This window comes from Odontesthes bonariensis, chromosome 18 (genome assembly GCF_027942865.1).
Source record: "Odontesthes bonariensis isolate fOdoBon6 chromosome 18, fOdoBon6.hap1, whole genome shotgun sequence".
Classification (NCBI taxonomy): Eukaryota; Metazoa; Chordata; class Actinopteri; order Atheriniformes; family Atherinopsidae; genus Odontesthes; species Odontesthes bonariensis.
The window spans coordinates 20,643,853-20,664,786 of NC_134523.1; the positions used below are offsets into that span (position 1 = coordinate 20,643,853).

The 20,934-nt window shown below is 39.0% G+C and overlaps 2 protein-coding genes across 2 annotated transcripts; one reads left to right on the forward strand and one right to left on the reverse strand.

The window, feature by feature from the left end:
• Nucleotides 1–18: 18 nt before the first annotated feature.
• vps52 (VPS52 subunit of GARP complex) lies at nt 19–13,831 on the forward strand. Its single transcript, XM_075450464.1, has 20 exons — nt 19–326; nt 782–863; nt 2,110–2,162; nt 2,879–2,954; nt 3,170–3,237; nt 3,767–3,942; nt 4,443–4,593; nt 5,030–5,130; nt 5,335–5,467; nt 5,672–5,727; nt 6,373–6,508; nt 6,976–7,131; nt 7,466–7,584; nt 7,830–7,953; nt 8,066–8,161; nt 8,489–8,596; nt 8,839–8,904; nt 9,388–9,499; nt 10,870–10,988; nt 12,392–13,831. Exons 1-20 carry the CDS (start codon nt 231–233, stop codon nt 12,536–12,538), a joined length of 2,175 nt encoding a protein of 724 aa, XP_075306579.1. The 5' UTR covers nt 19–230; the 3' UTR covers nt 12,539–13,831.
• Nucleotides 13,832–13,836: 5 nt separating this feature from the next.
• On the reverse strand, nt 13,837–20,794 carry igldcp (Ig-like domain-containing protein). Its single transcript, XM_075450465.1, has 7 exons — nt 20,692–20,794; nt 20,019–20,062; nt 18,649–19,014; nt 18,215–18,305; nt 16,289–16,467; nt 15,744–15,794; nt 13,837–15,543 (listed from the first exon to the last, which is right to left on the reverse strand). The coding sequence occupies exons 1-7, from the start codon at nt 20,751–20,753 to the stop codon at nt 15,461–15,463; spliced, it is 876 nt and encodes a 291-aa protein (XP_075306580.1). The 5' UTR covers nt 20,754–20,794; the 3' UTR covers nt 13,837–15,460.
• Between the last annotated feature and the right edge of the window lie 140 nt (nt 20,795–20,934).

Sequence of the window (20,934 nt, forward strand, 5' to 3'; positions counted from 1 at the left end):
TCCGACAAAAAAAGACCAAATCCGTTTTTAATACAAAAAATTACATGACCAAATTAACGTAAAACACTATATCAATTCTACAAAGAATTGTATCACATACTTATCACATACCACTGGTATCGGTATCAGCCCCTTGATCGATTTAAAAACAATTAATTTTTCGTTTGCACCGGAGGACAAGGTGGAACTTTAGTTTCCCTTTTTCCTGACTGAAGAGTATATTCGCCGCAATGGCGGAGGGAGCAGCAGGTACAGTTGGAGCTGGTTCCGATGTAAACACTGCTGGAAACCCAACAGAAATCGCCATGGCATATCTACAAGACGAGGTGACGTTTTATTACTTGAGTTTATTGTCTTTGTGGGGGGAAAAGTCTAATGTTTCTGTGCTCTATAATTCCAGCATCCTGTTAGCATTCAGAAATATGAAAAGACTTATCAACAGTCTGTCAGTTATCAAGTCACGTCAGATTATCTTACTGAAATATATTTAGTTTCATGGTAAAGAACAAGTCATCTGATGAAGTCATGCCGAACTTTCCTTTTTGACAAGGTGTGTTAATGTAGTTTTAGACGAATGTTTCTTTTAGCATTCTGGGAAAATGTCTATTTCCTCAATGGGACACAGGACGCATTTATAAGGTCTGTCACATTAGCAACCCGAGCACTTGTTAGAAAACAGTTTCCTTACCAGATAAATTAGTTTTGTAAAGTATAAACAATCAACTGATTTAGATTACCCGTTAAAGTTTTTAGAAATTGTCATTTGTGTGTTTTTCTCCAGAAGCCAGATGGTGACATTGCCAACCTTAACCTAGGGGAGCTGGACCTCACCACTGATGAGTTTATCTTAGATAAAGTTGACAGTAAGCCAACATTTAACTATTATAATGTATCTTACATTTTCTTAAAGCTCTACCCGGGAGTTATGCCACCTTTTGGATGGCAACAATACGGTTACTCTGTCAAAGATTTTGCAGAGTTAAAGCCAGACATCCCAAGTTCCAAAAACTCATTTCAGGGAGATGCTAATCGAACCCCCCCGCGCCCCATACAGACACACTTAAGGCCAGCAACTTTTCACCAACTGTTTATTCACTAACGGTAATTAATATAATATAATAATTAGGCCTATCATTTCTACATATTTTCTTTAATTAATTTACGCTTTATTTATTTTGCCTATTTATCAACATATTAAATTGGGGATTTTTTAAAAGGCTTAGACAGGCTGGATATAGATAGTTAGATACTGTAGCTGGCTATTTAGATATAGGCCTACACAATTTAGTAACTAAATGTGTAATGATACTTTAAATAAGTCTTTGATACGTTTTGCTTTATTTTATAACAGCATTTAACCTACAGAAATAAAATGCAGATGATGGTGCGTTCAACTTAGCCTACCTCCACATGTTTTTACAGTCATTAAGTCCGCTGTGGGCAATACTGAAGTCACTGCTGCATACAGTGCACCTCGTCACGGTGTCATCATTCTTCACCTTCACTAGACATGGATATACTTTAGTATATTCTGCTGTAAAATGAGTCTTATATTTTCGTTTCTTACTCGAGGATTCACCCTCTGCCATTTGGCAGGATGCACAGTTTTGAGTGGTAACTTAGGTGACTGTCAGAGAGTAAATGGAAGCCCTCCCACACCGAACGTTATTGGCTTATTTTGCTGACTAAACCAATCAGCGCTCCTTCTGACAAGCAGTTGACTTGAACGTTTGTTGAACAGAGCATCGCTTTGGACAAATACGCACAGGTTTCACAAGCAACCCCTCCCTACACCCCTCTCTCTCTCTCGTGCCCGCGCAGTCGAAACGCGCATGGTGCACGAGTTATTGTGTCGCCTGCACGCTCTCACTCGCATTGAAAAAAAAAACAAAAAAAACACTCCCTCGCATAGTCTAAAATCCGGGATATTTTATCCGACTCGCGGGCATCCGTGATTAACTATCAATATCAGGGAGACTCCCGGAACTTCCGGGAGACTTGGGATGTCTGGTTAAAGCTAAGCTCCAGCCTGTTCAAGGCCATCTGGGTTTGAGAGCTTCTTCAAGAATTATTTTGCCATTAACTTCCTTTTTTTTTTTACCTCCGCAGTTCATATACAGGCCAATCTTGAAGATGATCTAGTGAAGGAGGCACTCAAAACGGTAAAGACATAACACAAACCTGCTGTTATACTAAACTATTATATAGTTTTTCTATATAATGTGAAAATACCAGTAAAAAGTTTAGACACACCTCCATATTTTTTGCTATAGCCTACATTAGACCAAGGTTTCATCAGATATTTACAGGTCTAATATCCAGTCCATGTGCTTCTTTATCCAAAGAGCTCTGCTATTCCTTTTGGTCTTTCTCAGTGATGGTTTATTTATAAGACTTTATTCATTCTTCATATTTAATGGGTTTCTCCTCCACAGAAATGGGAACTTTTGGTCTACCTTCTCATGAGAGCTAGTTTCATCACAGTCTTTGATGGATTAGGCTGTTAAAATTGCGTGAAGCTTTCTTGACTGTCTTGTTTTCCAAGAAATGGAAGACGGTGTTAAAGTTGGTCAACAAGCAAACGATGGCTACATGAAGGATACTGTTACTTTTTGCCTCATTATATCATTTTGATTGCGTCATTTTTATTCCACACTGTTGTAAAAAAGCAAAAAAATTGGAAAACCTCTTAAAGAAGGTGTGTTTAAACTTTACCTTAAAAAACTAGCAGCTGTAACTGAAATGATGAAATTAAATTTTTCGATACATGTGAAACTTTGCTGGATGAAGCCAACACGAAGCATGTTTTCCACTGATTTCCACCGAGTATTATTACCTCTGTTAGGATGACCGTGGTCTCATCCTGTCTTTTTTTCAGGGAGTAGATCTCCGTCAGTACTCCAAACAGGTGGAGGCAGAGCTACAGAGGATTGAACAGGCCTCTATCAAAGACTGTATCTTTAATGGCCCACAGTTTAAATTCCATAGTTTGCTAGTTGTTCATCTTTTTAGGTTCCTATAACAGTGCTTAATTTTCAGCGCAAACTGATGCCGGTAAATCTGTTCTTTTGCTTGTTGTCTTCAACTTTTATTTTTGTCACTTGAGGGGCAAAAGCTTGTCCACACGAATCTGCAATACATGTAGTTTTCCTTAACACTCATCTGCCAGACATTAAGGAGAGTCAGAACATCGCTCTTCTGCACAATCAGATCACCGCCTGTGACTCCATACTGGAGGTAAGACATCTTCGCCCTCAGTTCACTACAGGACATTTTACAATTATCTAACCACTTATAACCAGGTAATTCTTGTTAAAAGGTAAACCTCTGGTTTGAGTCAGAGGAGAGGTCTGGCCAAGGAAACCGCACGAGTTATTGTTCCGAAACAAATAAAGGGATTACGAGCACCGACATCATAAAAATGTCAAACATCATATCTCATTAAGATGGATTTCTCTGATTTACATGATAAGTGTTGTTCTGCTAAAAGGAGTTACAGACAGAGTGACTAGCATATGTAAATCCTTATTTTTTTCAAACTCAGTTCTCTCTTGAGAAACAATATGCTGGATAAAATGGCTCAGTTGCAAGCCACACGTGTTCTGCAGAGAAGATCGATTTTTACATGTGAGAGATTTATGTGTGAAAACTGAGAAGTCTTCACTCAAATCCTCATTTATTTGAAAACAAGAAATGATGACGATATAAGTTACATTAAGGAAGGGAATTTTTTTGTGAGTATTTCAAAACTATTACTGTATCTCAGCGTATGGAGGGCATGCTGAGCGGTTTCCAGAGCGATCTGTCCTCCATCAGCAGCGAAATCCAGACCCTGCAGCAGCAGTCGGTCAGCATGAACATCCGGCTGAAGAACAGGCAGGCCGTTCGCAGCCACCTGAGCCAGCTGGTGGATGAGCTGGTGGTCCCCGAAGCCATGATCTCGTAAGTTTAGGAGCTGCAGATGGAGTAACTGAAACTGTGCTGAATAACTTAGAAAACTTAACCAGTGATATGTGTAAAAATGCATTTCTTTTGGGGGGTGGTTCTAAAATTCTGAGATACTTGTTTATCTGGATCAAGGAACATTTCAATGCTACATGCCAAAATTTCTTTAACCAACCTTTTGTATCTGTTTACAAGTAAAACGTTATTATTCAAATCTATTTCGACTGATATATGATCCATTGTTGATATGTGGTTAATATTTGCTATTTTTTAAAATATAATCTGTTAAATAAATCCACAAAGTAACTACTAAATGGCCGTTTCAAAAACCTGACAGTAGCGTTTTATGATGTTTGTCCTCAGTGAGTAAAAAATATGTAGACCCCACAAAATACGCACCAGCAGAGACAGAATGTGATCAGACAGAAGCTCTTGATAAACCTCTGTGCAGGAAAGAGTTAACGTTTTGTGCTTGATATTTTCTTGTCTAATTCCAGCACCATCCTAGACAGTCCGGTGACGGAGCAGGACTTTTTGGAGCAGCTCCACGAGCTCAGCAACAAGATCAATTTCGCCAAAGAGCTGTGCTTCAGAGAGACGCTGGCCTGCTCCGACATCCAGGACATCGTCGACCGCCTCAAACTCAAGGTGACTCACTGAGAAATGGACGGGAGCTTGTTCTTACCTGGTTTTCTTAGTTTCAGAACATATTTAGAATTAAGTGACGTGTTTAGATCGGTTGAAAACTGTAGATTAACTGCTATGGCGGTCGCATATTATTGATTCAATTCTTTTCCTCTTGTTTGACTTTCTTTTCCACGTAGAGAAATCAGTAGAATTATATTGATTTTCTTTTTACTTTCATGAAATCTTTCTCGGCTTTTAACAATAAAACCAGGACATTGTGGTAGACCTCACTCAGCTGTTTATCATGTTGCCCATCCCATTCTATAAACGGGAATTAAAACAACAACACAAGAATCATATGTTTGATGAGTTTCTCTGTCTTTAGATTGCCAGGCTGTGCAGATTTGGGTTTACCTTCATCAAATCTAAAATGATTTTGTTATGATTTCCACCTCAGGCAGTTTCAAAGATCAGAGAGTTCATTCTTCAGAAGATCTACTCCTTTAGGAAACCCATGACAAACTACCAGATCCCACAGAACACTTTGCTGAAATACAGGTGAGCACAGCCGTGTTTTTACTGATGATTTGAATAATAAATGCATATATTAAATGTCAGTCCGAGTTTAATCATTTCGGACTTCTGGTATTCAATTTTTTTTGTAATCGCACTCTGTTTGAAAATATAATCGAGGTTTGGGTGTCTTTCTTTTTCCGGAAATAAAAACATCCCAGGTGACTGTTTCTGTTTGTCTTGCTGTAGATTTTTCTATCAGTTCCTTTTGGCCAACGAGAGAACGGTTGCCAAGGAGATCAGAGACGAGTATGTGGACACTATGAGCAAGATTTACTACAGTTACTTTAAGTCCTACAGCGGCAGGCTGCTGAAAGTGCAGGTCAGTGGATCGACATTAAAGATGGCCGGATCCTGAGCTCCGTGAGCTCCTTACCGTTTCATCATATTTTACGTTGCTCACACCACGTGGTCGGTCTGAGGCTGTAGGAACCTCCGTGGGAGAGTTTTTATGAGCTTCTTTTTTTTAATTAAGATGATTTCATCACTGTTGCGTGTGAACTGATGTTTCTCTGCCCCGCTGCAGTATGAAGAGGTGGCAGACAAAGATGACCTGATGGGAGTAGAAGATACAGCCAAGAAAGATATCCTTTAAATACTGTTTGTGACATCATACAGGGAAAATTAATATTTGAAATCATATATCAAGACAGAACAACAAAAAAAAGGAACAAAAATTACACAAGTATTCAGCCTTTGCTTAAAAAAAGCTACAGCATGCAGTATATAGTTGATATTTTTTTCGATAGTTCACGTCACAGTTTGAGTTGAGGAGAGTTTCATTTTATGAATGATATGCTGTTGAAGTGTGACTGATTTTCACACAATTGTTTAGGCCTTTGTGCTATATCCATGTTTGTATAAAAGGACAATTGAAGATATCTGAAGGCAAACTAAGAAATCTGCAGTACCCTTTTACACATGTGTTGGGTGTGTGGCAGACTTTATTCTTTGTCCTGTGATGTTTACATGTTATCAAGAGTAAAACTGAGGAGTGAAATATGTTCCAAACAGACGCTGCAGAAAGAGGTGAAAGAGGACACATTTAAGTAGCTGCTGCTTAAACTCCAAAGACGAGCTGACTATGAGTGTTTGAGAGGACCCGCTTTTAAAATACGGTGTTCTGTATCATCCTGTTGCTTTTCATCTCATTTATGTGAAAACATTTTTCTACCTGAGTGACCGAACGAGAAACTCGAAGTTTGAGGCTCCTTGACGCGCCGCTGCAGGTTTCTTCTCCAAACCGTCTTTGAAGAGCAGAAACACGATCTTCACTCTGGGCCAGAGGGGGACCATTCTGAGCCCCGCTGAGCTGGAGGGGCCCATCCTGGTTCCTCACACGGCTCAGAGAGGAGACAGCAGGGTGAGAGGAACAGCAAAGAGTTTTACCCAGTGACTGGGGCTGGTAGTGGCTCGGTGGACTGATTTATGGAAGAGAATAAGAAACGAGGATCCGTCATACTAGCAGCAGTATAAGCAGCAGTAGTACTTCATGCACATGCATTTCTTTCCTTACCTACAGATTATTTAGTATCCTCTATTGGTTTTATATAAGCTGTTGCCTTACACGTACTGGAACATAAAGATCTCTAATAACTGCGTTATTTAACTCATGCCTTTAAGGCGAAGAAGTAATAGTGTCTCGCCACCTTAAAGGAGCGAAGAGATTTACTCCGGAAGTTAAACTTAAATGCAAATTTCGAATGATTTTTTTCATTATTAGATAGTTTAAATGTCTACTCCTTGAGCAGTTGAAACTTTGGGAATAATCAGTGTCAGAAAAGGACCTAATTGTTACTCTGAGCGCTCGTAATTGTCTGTGTCCTCCAGTATCCCTACGAGATGCTGTTTCGCAGTCAGCACTACGCTCTGCTGGACAACGGCTGCAGAGAATACCTCTTCCTGTCTGACTTCTTCATGGTGACAGGAAACTCTGCCCTCGACCTCTTCAACAGCATCATGGGAAAAACTCTCAGCATGTTCCTGGTATAAACGCATTCTCCTCTAAATGCTGTAGTTTCTCTTCCGTTTATCTATGTAGCACAATGTCATGTTTATCTAGAAAATAAATTAGAACTTCATCAATCAAGACTGACAGATTTAACTGGCACTGCGAAAAACAGTCAACAAACTGAAGTTAAAAATAACTATTTTACGAAGTTGATGTGACATTTTCTGTTGAATGAATACTCACAGGTGCTCTCAATATAATGTAATTACTAAACTTATATTTGGACTGTTTCAGCAGTAATTAAGTAAGCTTACTGCGAAACATTAGCAGGATGAATGAACAGTTGTGAATTATTTCTGATTCCTGCAGAAGAGCATGTCCACCTACGTGTCAGACTGCTACGACAGCATCGCCGTCTTCCTGTGTATCCACATCATCCTCAGGTTCAGAGCCATCACAGCAAAGAGGACCATCCCCGCCCTCGACAAGTCAGTTTCTCACTGGAAAAAAAAGTTGGATACTGTTCATGAAACATTACGTTTTTTTTCTAATATCCCGTGAAGTCACTGCTGCGTGAACAGCTTGGCAAAGTTCTCTTATCAATAGTTTGTTTCTCACATTCCTGCAGCGCAGGCCCAGTTTCGCTCTTCACAGCTGTCAGTATTTAGTTAATATTGGCAGTAATTTATGTTAGGAATTCCCCAAATGGAAGATATAAATGTGTGCTTCTCAGGTACTGGGAGGCTGTGTTGGAGCTGCTGTGGCCCAGATTTGAACTGATCCTGGAGATGAACACCCACAGCATCAGAAACACAGACCCTCAGAAACTGGGAGTGCTGGACACCAGACCACACTATGTACGTGCACACACACACAGACAACATCATTCACGCTGTCGGTTTGTCACGCATGCTTCATCTTATCACATGCAGTGTCCATCAGAGAGATGAGTGTGTTTGCTGGTTTCAGATCACTCGCCGTTACGCTGAGTTTTCGTCAGCCATGGTCAGCATCAACCAGACGTTCACCAACGAGCGGACAAACGCTCTGCTGGGTCAGCTGCAGGTAACACAATATTTACCCACTTCTCCTTATGGTTTGCTGCCAAAAAGATAGTTTCAGTTTTATGTTCTCAAGTCTTTATATAACTGACCTTAGCAGTGAAATCTGTAATCTAAATTCTGTAAGAAACTCGTGGTGTCTTCATCTTTAAGCCCCGACACGACAGCGGATCAAATTACATTTTTTTTTTTATATATATCTTTGAATGCTGGACATTTCACACGTCTTTCCACAAGGAATTAAATCAAAATGCCCCCTTTTTTTTTTTTTAACCGTTATAATAATCTCTCATTAACTGAGTTTGATGCAGAATGTCATATTTGTTTCCAGATTGAGGTCGAAAACTTTGTACTGAAGATGGCTGCAGAGTTCCCCTCCAGAAGAGACCAGCTCATCTTCCTCATTAACAACTACGACATGCTGCTTAGCGTCCTCATGGTGAGCGGCACACATCTGTCTGAGCGTGTGTGAATGTGATGTTTACTGTGTTGCGTTATTTTCAAGTTAAACAGGACTAGAAAGGTACTGTACAGACACAGCCCACACTGTGATTATTTGTTCTTATCTGGAAAAATGCCACAAACCTCAGGAAAATGATTTAAATTTGTGTTTGGTTTTTATATGTTGGTTCCTTTTCTTGCTGATCTTGTGAGCTGGTTGTTCATCTCTTGTTTGTCCAGGAGAGGGCAGCAGATGACAGTAAAGAGGTGGAAGGTTTCCAACATCTGCTCCTGGCCAGAACACAGGTAAATAAGATCATGATAATTATCTTTTTTATATAGTTTTCAATTTTAAATCAATATTTTTCTTACATTTAAAAAAAACTGTTTTAAAGCATATTTATGTATTTATTCAAATATTTTCAAACCGGGAAGCATTTCACATTTTTGGACATTTAGGCATAATAGTAATATTAGCTGTTCTTTTATGTGCCTTTACAGATTTTTTTTTTAAATATTAGATTTCTGTTTACTTTGGATAAACACATTTATTTTCAGACATATCAAGACTTCTTTGACATTTTATAATGGATGCAACACATTACAACACATTACTTTCATATTAACACAAAAACATTTATAGTATCCTAAGAAATATGTCATTGGAAAATGTTTAATAACAGAATATAAAAAGTACCAAAGAGGTTAAAGTAGTTTGACATGTAAGTTCTGAACAGATGAGTTTAAACAACTGAGGTTTCAAGGTTTTCTTTGATCTCGTCCCTCTAGGAGTTTATCGAGGAGATTCTGTCTCCCCCTTTTGGAGGGATGATTGCCTTCGTGAAGGAGGCCGAGGCATTGACGGAGAAAGGGCAGCTTGATCGACTGAAGAACGAGGAAGGTGAGAAAAATGGTTTGCATCAGATGACTTAAAGGGATACGCCACCCCCAGGCCAAATTAAGTGTATCCCCGCATTCCCGAGACATAAATAAGTGTGTGGGAGCGTTTTCCTGGCGACCCAGGCATTGTCCGAATCTCACGGCACTGACCACTGCTTGGTTGCGCGTAATACATACATGCTAGCGTCGCCAATCGAAATATTTCGCCCAACGTGAATTAATTTACTTGATTTACCTTCTAATTACTGTGTGAGTGGTGTACTTTCACATCGAGTGCAAATGACTGTGTAAATCTACACAGAAGGCTTGCTTTGCTCATGTCGGTTTGGGAACTAGTTTCCAGTGCGGAAAACACAGCCGAAGCACACTCCCCGCTACGTCATTGGGAATCCCCACCCCCGACTTCCTCAAACAAACCAGCGTGAAGCAGCCGGGGGGGGGGGGGGGTGCACACACTTATTTAAGTCTCGGGAATGCGGGGATACACTTAATTTGGCCTGGGGGTGGCGTATCCCTTTAAGAGCCAATGACAGAAGACTTGAATAGTCAACGATGCAAAGAGCTGTAAGTCACACCTCACAAGTTTCTGTGCTGTCAGAGAGGTCACTTCCCTACGTGTTGCCTTTCTGCATGTTGCATCAGGAGAAAGATTTTTCTTTAAATCCGAATTAGCAGACTTCAGAACAGAGATCTTATTTTCTGTCTTTATGAACACTAAAAGTATCCGATTCAGTGAAAAAATCCTTCAAGATATTTTCGAAAGCTTACTCATTGTACATAAAGTGGATGGCCAGAAACCTTTCCTTTAATAATCAGGTGTGCTTTACATCATTGAGTCTCCTGGAAATAGCCATAATATCTCAGGTCCATCACTCTGTGGAAACACACTGCAGCAGTTTGCTCAAATTATCAAAATTTTTTCATATCAGAATTTCTGTTTCGATATGTATACCGTCTCCAGGCTATATATTTTGTGTTACTGATGCTACTAAAAAATTGGCAGATTCTTATTTATCTTCTCTGCAAATATCCTCATATGAAACTAGAAGGTGAGGATACCTTGTAGTTTCACCCTATTCAACAGAAATTTCACATGTAGATTTCTTTCTCTTCATGGTTTAGTTTTGTTTTACAAAGCAATGAGCAGCTTCTTTTCATAAGCTTCCATCCACTCCTTCAGTTTCATTTCTCCACTGTCTGTCCAGTGCTGCAGAATCAACGCCTCGGCTTCACACATCCTTTTTCTTTTGTCTTGTCGCCCTGATTGTTTCCTCTCACATTTACCACAATTTTTTTTTTGTTTGTTTCACTCTCGCAAAAGGAAATGGCCAAAAGTTTGAGATGAACTCTGAGTTGTGTTTGTGTGTGCAGCTCGCATCACTCAGTTGGTTCGGGGGTTTTCCAGCACGTGGAAACAGTCTGTTGAGTCGATGAGTCAAGATGTCATGAGGTCTTTCACAAACTTCAAAAATGGAACCAGCATCATACAGGTGAGCCAGCCAGCAGGTGTGCCACACAAACGTACACTACAGCCTGCCACCTCTGGTGCTCCTTTAACTTAGCTGTGTATTACTGCTGCACCAGCAGTGTGGAAGGATCCATAGACTGATTGAGAGCTTCTGTGTTAAAGCTTCTCCATAAAGTGAGTCATAATAGTTCTTGCAGGAAAGGGAAATAACTGAAACGCATAGATGCTGATGAAGGTATAAAATTCCCACAAAAAAAGAAAAAAAAAACATTTACAGAGACACAAACACAGATAGTTTCACAGAAAAAGGTGCAAAGTGACCAAAAGGAGATCCAAAATAACTACAAATGACCACAAAATGACTGAATTCGACATTAAAGTGATGCTGACAACCAACCGAGCAAAGGCAACGAGGCACAACATGCTTGGAAATGGGCACAAAGGGTCAAAGGGACACAAAATAACTACAAAGGAAAGTAAGACGACCACGAAGAGGCAATTGATAAGGAGGTGACAAAAAAATATTACAAAGCAACAACAAAAAAAACTACAAAGAATGTGAAATGGCCAAAAAGAGCCAAAAATCAAGCTTATAGACAAAATTGTGGTTCATCTACTGAAAATCTCTTTTTCAAGTTGAGTAAAAAGCAGTCCAAACAATTAGTTCCATCTGTGATGAACCACATTACCTGTTTCATATGTCATACCAACTGAATTTGTGACCATATACCAGTTGATGATATTTTTTTTTTATCACACAAAAGCTACAGTATCGTCAGTGGAAGGAATAGGTAACTTACTAAGTTTCCTGTAGTAAACGGCATCCTAAAGTTCTGTTTTGAGGAGTGATCTCTGAGAAAGCCCGATTACACAAAGACTTGACTTTTTAGAGGAAATCTCTTATTGTTTAGTGCAGTTTAGATTTAGTTTATCCCCTGATAATCATTAATTAACTGTGAATCTGACATCATTTATCTACGATTTGTTTAGTCATTATCAGATAATCCTCCAGTCAAAGAGAAGTAATCTGTTGTTTCGGAGCATCAAGAACATTTTGGTTAAATATGACTAGATGTCAAACATAATTTCCACTTTTTTTTAGTCTCCTGACAACCTGTAATATTTTATGTTCATATGTTAATATTATTTATTAAATTCGTGTTTTTGCATCTGATCTAAAAACACGGTTTAATTAATCTGTTTCCACCTATCTAGAATTGATCATAGATAGGTTTTTTCAATAAATGTGCACCCGCCACCTTGTTTTGACATCCTGTCATCTGTGCGGCTTTGATGCAAGCGATGGGGAGAAATGGAAACCTTAAAAATCAGCCAAATCTGAACCACCCACCGTCCTCATGTAGGAGGAAGTGACTGATACACGGAGTCATGTTGCAACTCTTGCTCTTATTCCCCGTCCTGCAGGGCGCCCTGACCCAGCTCATCCAGTACTATCATGGTTTCCACAAGGTCCTCAACCAGCCGACATTCCGCAGCCTGGCCGTCCGCTCCGAGCTCATCAACATACACCATCTCATGGTCGAGGTCAAGAAGCACAAACCCAACTTCTAACGGGGCGGCTTGTTCGGCGGGGAGATCAGCGAGACGCTTAACTGAAACCTGGAGGGGATGATTCCCCTCACCTCGCTCCTCATCACACTTTCCGAGTCATTTATATTTGGAAGGCATTAACGAGACGGACATCTTTTACCCTCAGCTCCTGAATAAGCCCCATGATAGATTAGTGAGGAGGTGATTTCCTCTTAAAATAAACCGCAATACGCACCTCATTATTGGTGACATTTAGCCTCTCTGACCCTAATCGGGTATGAATCACAAAAATATATGACCAAACTATCACTAAAGAAGAGGGTACAAGTGTGTGCTGGAAACTTCGATATCTGTACAGGATACAGGAGTGTACACGGGGTTCTGGTGCATGAAGATAACCTGTTAATGACCTGATAATTCTGCCATTTCGTGGTCTTAAATTATTGATTAGATTTAGACAGTGAGAAAAATATATAATCTAAACAGTTATTAAAAGCAACAAAAACGGCGCAATCATGAAACACTGAACTGAAAGGACTTGTCTCCCGTCTTTGTTGTGCATTTAAACTGTTTTTTTTTTGTTGTTGAACAGCAACTGTGGAATTTCTGCTTTTCATTTGTACGTGGGCGAAAGTCTGTCTTCTTTATAAAACAAAAAGTGCGTAGTTTTGCTGTTTTTGTTCAGCTAAAGGAAACAGTTGTATTCATTCATGTAATTTATAACACTGCACTTTGCTCTTGCAATGCTGTTACTTTAATAACTGAGCACTCAGCTCAGCAGCAGAGGTGACACTGACCATTAAAGATGTTTTTTTCCCATGTCAACAAATCCCATATTTAATGTCAAACCAACAATAAGTAAGACTCTTGCCACATCCGATTGGCCTGCTTTTTTTTGTCTGGGGGTCTCCACTCTGAACTTATTTCCTGCTTAAAGCATTAATCTCTAAAAAATGCTGCTCACTGTAGTTTTTGTTAAACTGGAGGGAAGTGTGGACCCTCCATTTTTAGCGCTATAATGAAAATCGGGGTCAGCGGGAGTGAGTTTTAACCATATCTGAACAGCAGAGCTTTTTTAGCACAGATAACAGATGATACAAATGTTTTTGAATTGGGATTTGTTGACAAGAGAAGATGAACCCCCAGAAGATGCACTCCTCCAGTGTGAAAGAAGGAATTGTTGTGTGACTTTGCTCTTTTGTCCAGCTGTACAGAGCACATTGTGTTGCACTTATTTGTGTGAATCTGTATCCGAACTCATTCCCATATGAACTAACACTCTGTGGAGTTTAACAATGAATAATGGAAATACCACATGGTTGCTTGCTTTTTTTTTTTATTATTTTCCTGTTTTTATTACATTTAGTAGATCATTAAATAATAAATGTCAGTATCACTTCACATTGTCACACTTAACAAATCACAGCATTCGGTACATAAAGTGACCAGAAATTTTCCCACACATTCAGTGTTTAGCCACTTTTTATTTCTTTGATATGAAAAATAATATGTTTTAACTATTTATTCATGTGTCTTAAGACGAATTACATAAATGTCAATTGTAGTCATAAGTAAGTCATATATATATATATATATATGCTTGTTTTTGTTTTTCTCAACTATTTTTAACAACTGTCTCCAACAGAGCAGCGGTGATGAATGCAGTTCAGGTTGAATAATTTTAAATCAGTTTATATCAAACCTAAAATAAACACTTTTCAGCCAGATGATATTATAAAGAGGCTCAAATGAATTTCAAAATGTCCAATTTCAGGCCATCTTTAAACACACCTTGTAGTTGCTACGTGACTGAATGTAACCTTGATCAATTATCTTAACCACTTTTTAATAGATACTGATTTGCATTTAACAGGTTAGGAAGAAACAAAAACACCACGTTAATTGCTATATGTAGGGTAGAGTAAGATTAGATATACAGCCACAAAGTGCTCCTTCTGTTTCCCACTACCATCCAAACTAACTAGCTAACAGATAACCAACCAGTTGCACTCGTGTGTTAAAACTTTTTCAATCTCTGAACTTTTAAAATGGAGACTGAAAGAATTTAAGAACTCAGTATTTCAGGGATCACCTATCTTTTAAGCTGCATAGAATTTATTAATGGTCAATAAAACATTTACTAATGCTTCAGATATCAGTTAGAAGCCATCAACAAGAACAACTTTTGGATTGCTAGATTGTGAAAAAACCTCCTTCATAGTGACGCTTGGTCTTTCAGTCATTGTAGAAGCACCTCGGAGGACTTCCATCATTGATCCTTTGGAAAAATAGATGTGCTTATGAACCTTTACAGCTGCAAACTTACTGTGTTATAGGCCTATAGTTTGGACCAAACATGTCTAATTCGATGCAGTGACTAGAAGTGACTGTTTTTATGGTTTTAATGGCCTTTTTCTTTTTTTAAATGAAAAATATGCCCATTCTACCAGTGAGGACTCCTACTGACCAAGTCCTCATCTGTGTACACTGTTTGGCAAACAGTAAGTGTTAATCAGCAGCTCCCACAAGTATTTCTGCCTTGCTGCTTTTTAATGTGGTCAAACAGATCGTTGGAGGGCTTTCTATAATGAATTAAAGAGCGACAAAGACTATGTCGCTATGAAGGAGTATTTTCCACATTATTTGAATGACTTATACCGGATCTATAAAGGATTAGTAAACAATATATTTAACATACATGGAATAAGTTGTTGCAGCTGATAAATGCTCTAGCAGAAATATAAAACCACTGTCAAACCATTAACTTTAGAAGTGACAGATAAAGCTTCCAGGACTTCCCCACTAACACAAACGTCAACAAAATTACAATCTTTCCCCCTCTGCTAAAACAGCACATGCACATCAAATCCCCATCGGTTGCTGGTCTTAGTGTGCGAGGTTCATGTCTGCTTTATGTACAGTTACTTTGCAGTGGAAACTGTCTCAGAGAAGATGAAGAATTTGGAATCTCGAGACAAGAACAGACAAGAGGAGAAGAGCCGAGTGGCTGCTTTTGGCAGCAGCACCTGAAAAGACACCAGCATGGAGACGGAAGGTTATTCCAGTTCAAGTGTTCCAAACAGCTTTTTTCCTTCACCTGAATCCTCTTTAGTTCAGTTTCGATGACAAGCAAATACAGAACCCTCCAAAAAGGAGTTCAACCAATGTTCTATAAAACAGGCTGAGAAGCATAACCGCCACTTTCACTCAGGTAAATAATTCTCACCTGTTGGAACATATTCCAGCCTCTGATGGAATCTGAAAGCCAAGGAATTTTCTGTGGAGTAGATGAATTACATGCTGTGACGATGCAAATCAAAGACAATAATCAAAACAGCTTTTTAACACATTATGTACAAAAATACGCTTGTCACAATGAAGTAAAATGTGATTAATAATTTCCTGTTTATTCTCTTGGCTCCTTTAACAAAATGTACAACCTTCTAGAAATATAAAGCTTTACTAAATTAAATTGAAAACTAAAAATAAAACAGGAAATTTAATAAACAGGCAAGTTACCTGGAGGTCTAAGATTAATTGGTGAATTGGCATTTATCAGAACTACAGACTAATATAGACAAATGCAAGATCTGTTCATGTACGTGGATCAACACTCCGAGGATCTATAGATACTCAATTAGCATTTAGACAAAATCCAAAGAATTCTGCAATTTATTTATTTTTTCTTATTTTCATGTAAAGGCTCAACTGGAGCTAAATAAATAGATGAACTATTTGCCTGAGAATCAGCGGGTGAGGCTGGTCTCTCACCTTCTACATAGAGCTGCACGGTGCTGACAGCGAGGCCTTGTTCATCTAAAACTTTGTAGGTTCCCTCATCTGAGCTTTTTAGCTTCTTTATTGTTAACTTTTCCTGCAGTGGATGCTTCTCCAGACGCTGACTGTTTTTGTCCCCCCTCATCCACAGGAGCGACCACTCAGAGCTGTTTCTGTGGAGCATAAATAAGTAAGTGTTAGACAGAAGCCGACTCTGTAAAAGGATAAGATTCCATTGACCAAAATGAGCAATGTTTACTACAGTCCCAATACAGAAAGTGCGAGGAACCGAAGCATCTGTGTGTACCAAAGGAAGGATGGAAATTAATGTTTCCCACTCCTTGCTTAAACATCCTTTTCAGAAATAAGCTGCATCCTCATGAGCACAATCCTCCAGCCTGAAATAAGTGCTGCAAACAATCACACTTTTCATTACTCTTCATTTCTTCACAAAACGAAGATGGACACAAAGTCAGCGCTATTTGTTTTCCTCTTAGTTAGTGTGTGCGCTGCATGAAAACAATACGTCCTAACAATGATGAATTGTGCTGCCTAAACTGACTAATTAAAGCCACAGCTGATCAGACTCACTGTTGTCCAATGTGCTGTGGCAGAGATACCAAGCTTTGAAGTGTGTTTTATCCAGGTTCATGCTGATATAACTTACCATGTCAGTAATCCCTCAGGAGCAGATTTACAGATTAAGAAAAACGTATTTTCCTTCATTCCTCTGAACACTACAGCTGTTAGTGCCAAAGTCTTCTGCTCTGCATATATGGCACCCGCTACTAAACATTACATTTATCTTATAATAGAAACGGTGAGTGTAAAATAATAACCACAATGCTCAGATCAACAGTTTTTACAGACATACTTTATACCATTTCAGAATTAACCACTAATTTACTGAAAAACAAACAAAGAAAAAAGATGAAACTCATGAACGAGTGCATTGTAATCAATGCACCGAATGTTCAGAGCTAGAGTTGAACTGACATGCATCACCATGGCAACTTCAACTGCCACTTAGAACTCACAACTGATGGACATTTGATCATCAACAGCTTCTCTCATCTCTGCTCTTTTAACAAACACTTACAAGTCGGCTTACACTTTTTTATCAATATAAAGAAGACTAGATTGGAAAGATTCAGCAATCCTACAGCTATTTTTTTTTTTTAGATATTTCATTGGCAATTTAATATATGTATTTGGTATGATTCTGCGCCTGTGACTGATTTGTGGTAGATTACATTAAAGCTGAGCAAGAACAATGTGTGGACTTGCTACAAAAGAGCTTCCTGTGGGGCAAGTATGGACAAGCAATCAAAGTACCAGGTAAATAAAGACAAGACATCTCCGATCAGTGTGAAGAAAGCTGTTTGAGCTGCAAATAATGCAGTCGCATCACCGTGTCTACTGCGCAGCTTAAAACCAAAGGAAACTAACAAATTCCAACAAAAGTAATTACAGGATATGTTGCAACAACAGACTGATTGTTCTCCCTTATGATTATGAACTCTGATATCAGTTTAACTCTAAAATAAGTTCTACCTACTATTGGAAAGTTCTGTTGTCTTTCAGTAGTTTTCCCCCCAAAAGCCCACATTCTGCCTTTTTAATGTGAACTTTTACTGGGCTGAGTCATAACTTCACCAGCAGCCTGTGATATGCTTTGTTTCGCTGCAAGAATGAATTTTATAGACAAGAAAAGAAGGCATGCTTTAATTAAATTTTGTCTTTTGGCAGGAGAAATCGGTGCAGATAAGTGGGCGTGAGGGTTGGAGCAGAGACGATGCTAGCAAAGCAATCATGACGAGAACGTACAAATCCCACACGTCTGCATTTGGAATCAGTTTGTGTAGGCACTGGCATGTTTTTTTAGCATTGTGTGGGATTGTTTGTAGATAAGCTGCTCACCTGCCCTGGAAGACCACTCGAAGTGCGTGCGGGCTGTGGAGCTCCAAAACCAAGTCTTCACCTGTCTGACGAGAAAACTCGGATTTGTGATCTGAGAAGGAAAATAAAACCAATGTCATGAATACAAACGGAGGAGATCACATTGTATGTCAAAGAAATAAAATGAAAGAGTGAATGAGTTGTCAAACAGAAGCAGAAGTGAAATTTGAGATGAGACAGAATTTAAAATCGAGAGCAAAACGATGAGAGGAAGGTGTTAAGGACCGAAATATCAGAAAGATGCTGACATTTAAAAGCGAGAGTGATGTAGCAAACAGGAAAAAAGTCAAATTAAGAAGGGGGGGTGTAAGACGGAGGTCTAGAAATCTTAAATATTGCATTAAATATTCAAAAAGGTGGAATGAGAAAATTAAAGGTTTTTATAAGTTACTTACCAATCACAAAAAGCTTGACACTCTGAATGAAGACCCGTTCTTTTCTGGACATTGCTCCATCCACAACTATGAAGCTCTCGTATCTCCCCGTGTCTCCAATTTGGACATCTTTCATGATCAAAGAACAGTCCCCCGACTCAAGTTTCTCCTCAGGCACTTCCAGCCGCCCCATGAACTCCCCGGCCACTGCCAATTCTTTGCCACGCTGTTCGAATATGGTTTTGGGCGGAGCCACCCACTGGATATGGCAGGCAGAAGGGGCCACCTCTCCCGAGCCTGACTTCCAGCTGCAGGGAAGGACCACCTGTTTTCCAACTGTGGACATGATGGACTTCGGGCGGGTGGCGGAGGACAGAGAAGAGGAGTCTGAAAGAAGGAAGGAATTGCAGGAGATGTTGCCGTATATAGCCGTCATTCTATCTACAATCATTTTTGTAAAGCAGAAAAATACTGTTTGTCAAGCTGGAACCACTGAATAGTTTCTGTTTTGCCTAAAAAAGATTTAATGAAGAATGGTTCAGTTTTACTTGTGTTTAAAGTTGGTGTTTTTTCCTTTTTAAAAAAAATCCGATTTTTTTTGGGGTTAATTTTTTTTTATAAACTCTGACTTCTTTTTACAGACTGTCCAAGCTGAAAAAAGACTATGATGACTAACATGCTCGCTGACATCGTAACTGCTTATGTTTCAACTATTGTACCTATGCATGAGAAAATCAGCTGCACACTATCTGCTCCCACAGCCTTGGTGGCATCAGCGGCACTATCTGCTCCCACAGCCTTGGTGGGAGTAACAACCACTCCTCTTTCAATATTGATGAAGTCCATTTCCAAAGGGCCTTTGATAATGGCTAAAGGAGTGTAATTTAATCAAATGAAATTATATATGTCTGGTTAACCACTCCATTTTCAAGTGGGTTTGTATCTAAACAATGTAGACAATATTAGTTTAAACCTTTAAATACTAACAAAAAAAACCAGAATCTTCCATTCAGGAACAGTTCTGAGCTATTGGCGCTGAGAAATCTCCTAATTTTCTTCCTAAACTGTAGCCAAACCAAAAGAGAAGTTTCAAGTATGGTCTTGTTTTTAAGTGAAGAGAGTTCACCTGTGGAGTGGAGCATGCCAGGAGAGCAGGGGGTGAGGACACTTTACTAAAAGAGGTTTCTAAAGTCTAACCCCAAGGGTTTGTGGCGGTCAGGCTTGGAACATTTTAAGGTTTACTTTGATGTTTCAGTTGACCATCTTTACATGCAGTCTAATAACACCCAACACAGACCAGCTTCAGATAATTGACAGTGCTGCCTGATGTTTTTGTACAGACTTAAAAATGAATCATTTAGTCCAGCTGCATGTCACAAGCATATACTCACCAACTGTATTGCCAGTAAGGAAACACTGTAGTAGTATGAAAAACCTGAAAGAACGAAGAAAAAACACCACATTAGATAATAACTGATGCTAAAGCACAATATGTGCTTATTGCCAAGGTATCATTCGTGGGACGAAACCGTGACCTCAAAGGTTATCTTTGTCAAAGATACAAAATAGGCAGATTATATATTATATTATATATATATATATATATAATATATATTATATATATATATATCTGCCTATTTTGATTCCCAAGATTTCCTTACTTTCAATTCCACCTAACTTTAAATAAATGATCAGTGTTTTAATTTACAGGTTTTTTTTATATTGTCATTGCAATTAGATTCCAATCAGGAGAAGTGAAACTTAACGGCATATGGTGCGTATCATTTCTGGTGCGAGGGTTTCCGCTAAAATGAAACTGCTTTGTCTGAGAATGCAGATCTGCAGCAGAAACACAAACTGAGAGCTTTCTGTTTAAACTGCAAATATCTTTCTCCCTGCAGCTCGCATGTTAATTCCTGCCATATTTACTGAAAAAAAACAAAAGATGTATGATTATTATGTTTTGTCACGTGAAAGATGCCTAAATCACACAAACAGACGTAAACATTAACAACACCTGGTGGATGCAGCTGTTAGCTTTGGAAATGAAGTGTCGTTTCTTACCAAAATCGCATTTTAGCCTTTTTCATTGTGGTAACTTCTTGGAAACTCAGTTCAGTCTTCATCCCTGTCCAGGGCTGTGGTGTAACGCGTGTGTTTACTATCAGCCGATACCACAGTTTAAAAGGTAAATCCAGTGAGTTTCGATTTCCTGTCTGCACTTTCCTGCACTTCAAAACAAAAGCACGAAAGAATGACTCAAGCCTATTCTTCATTTCAAGCTGTTAAAAAAAAACACTGTTGTAA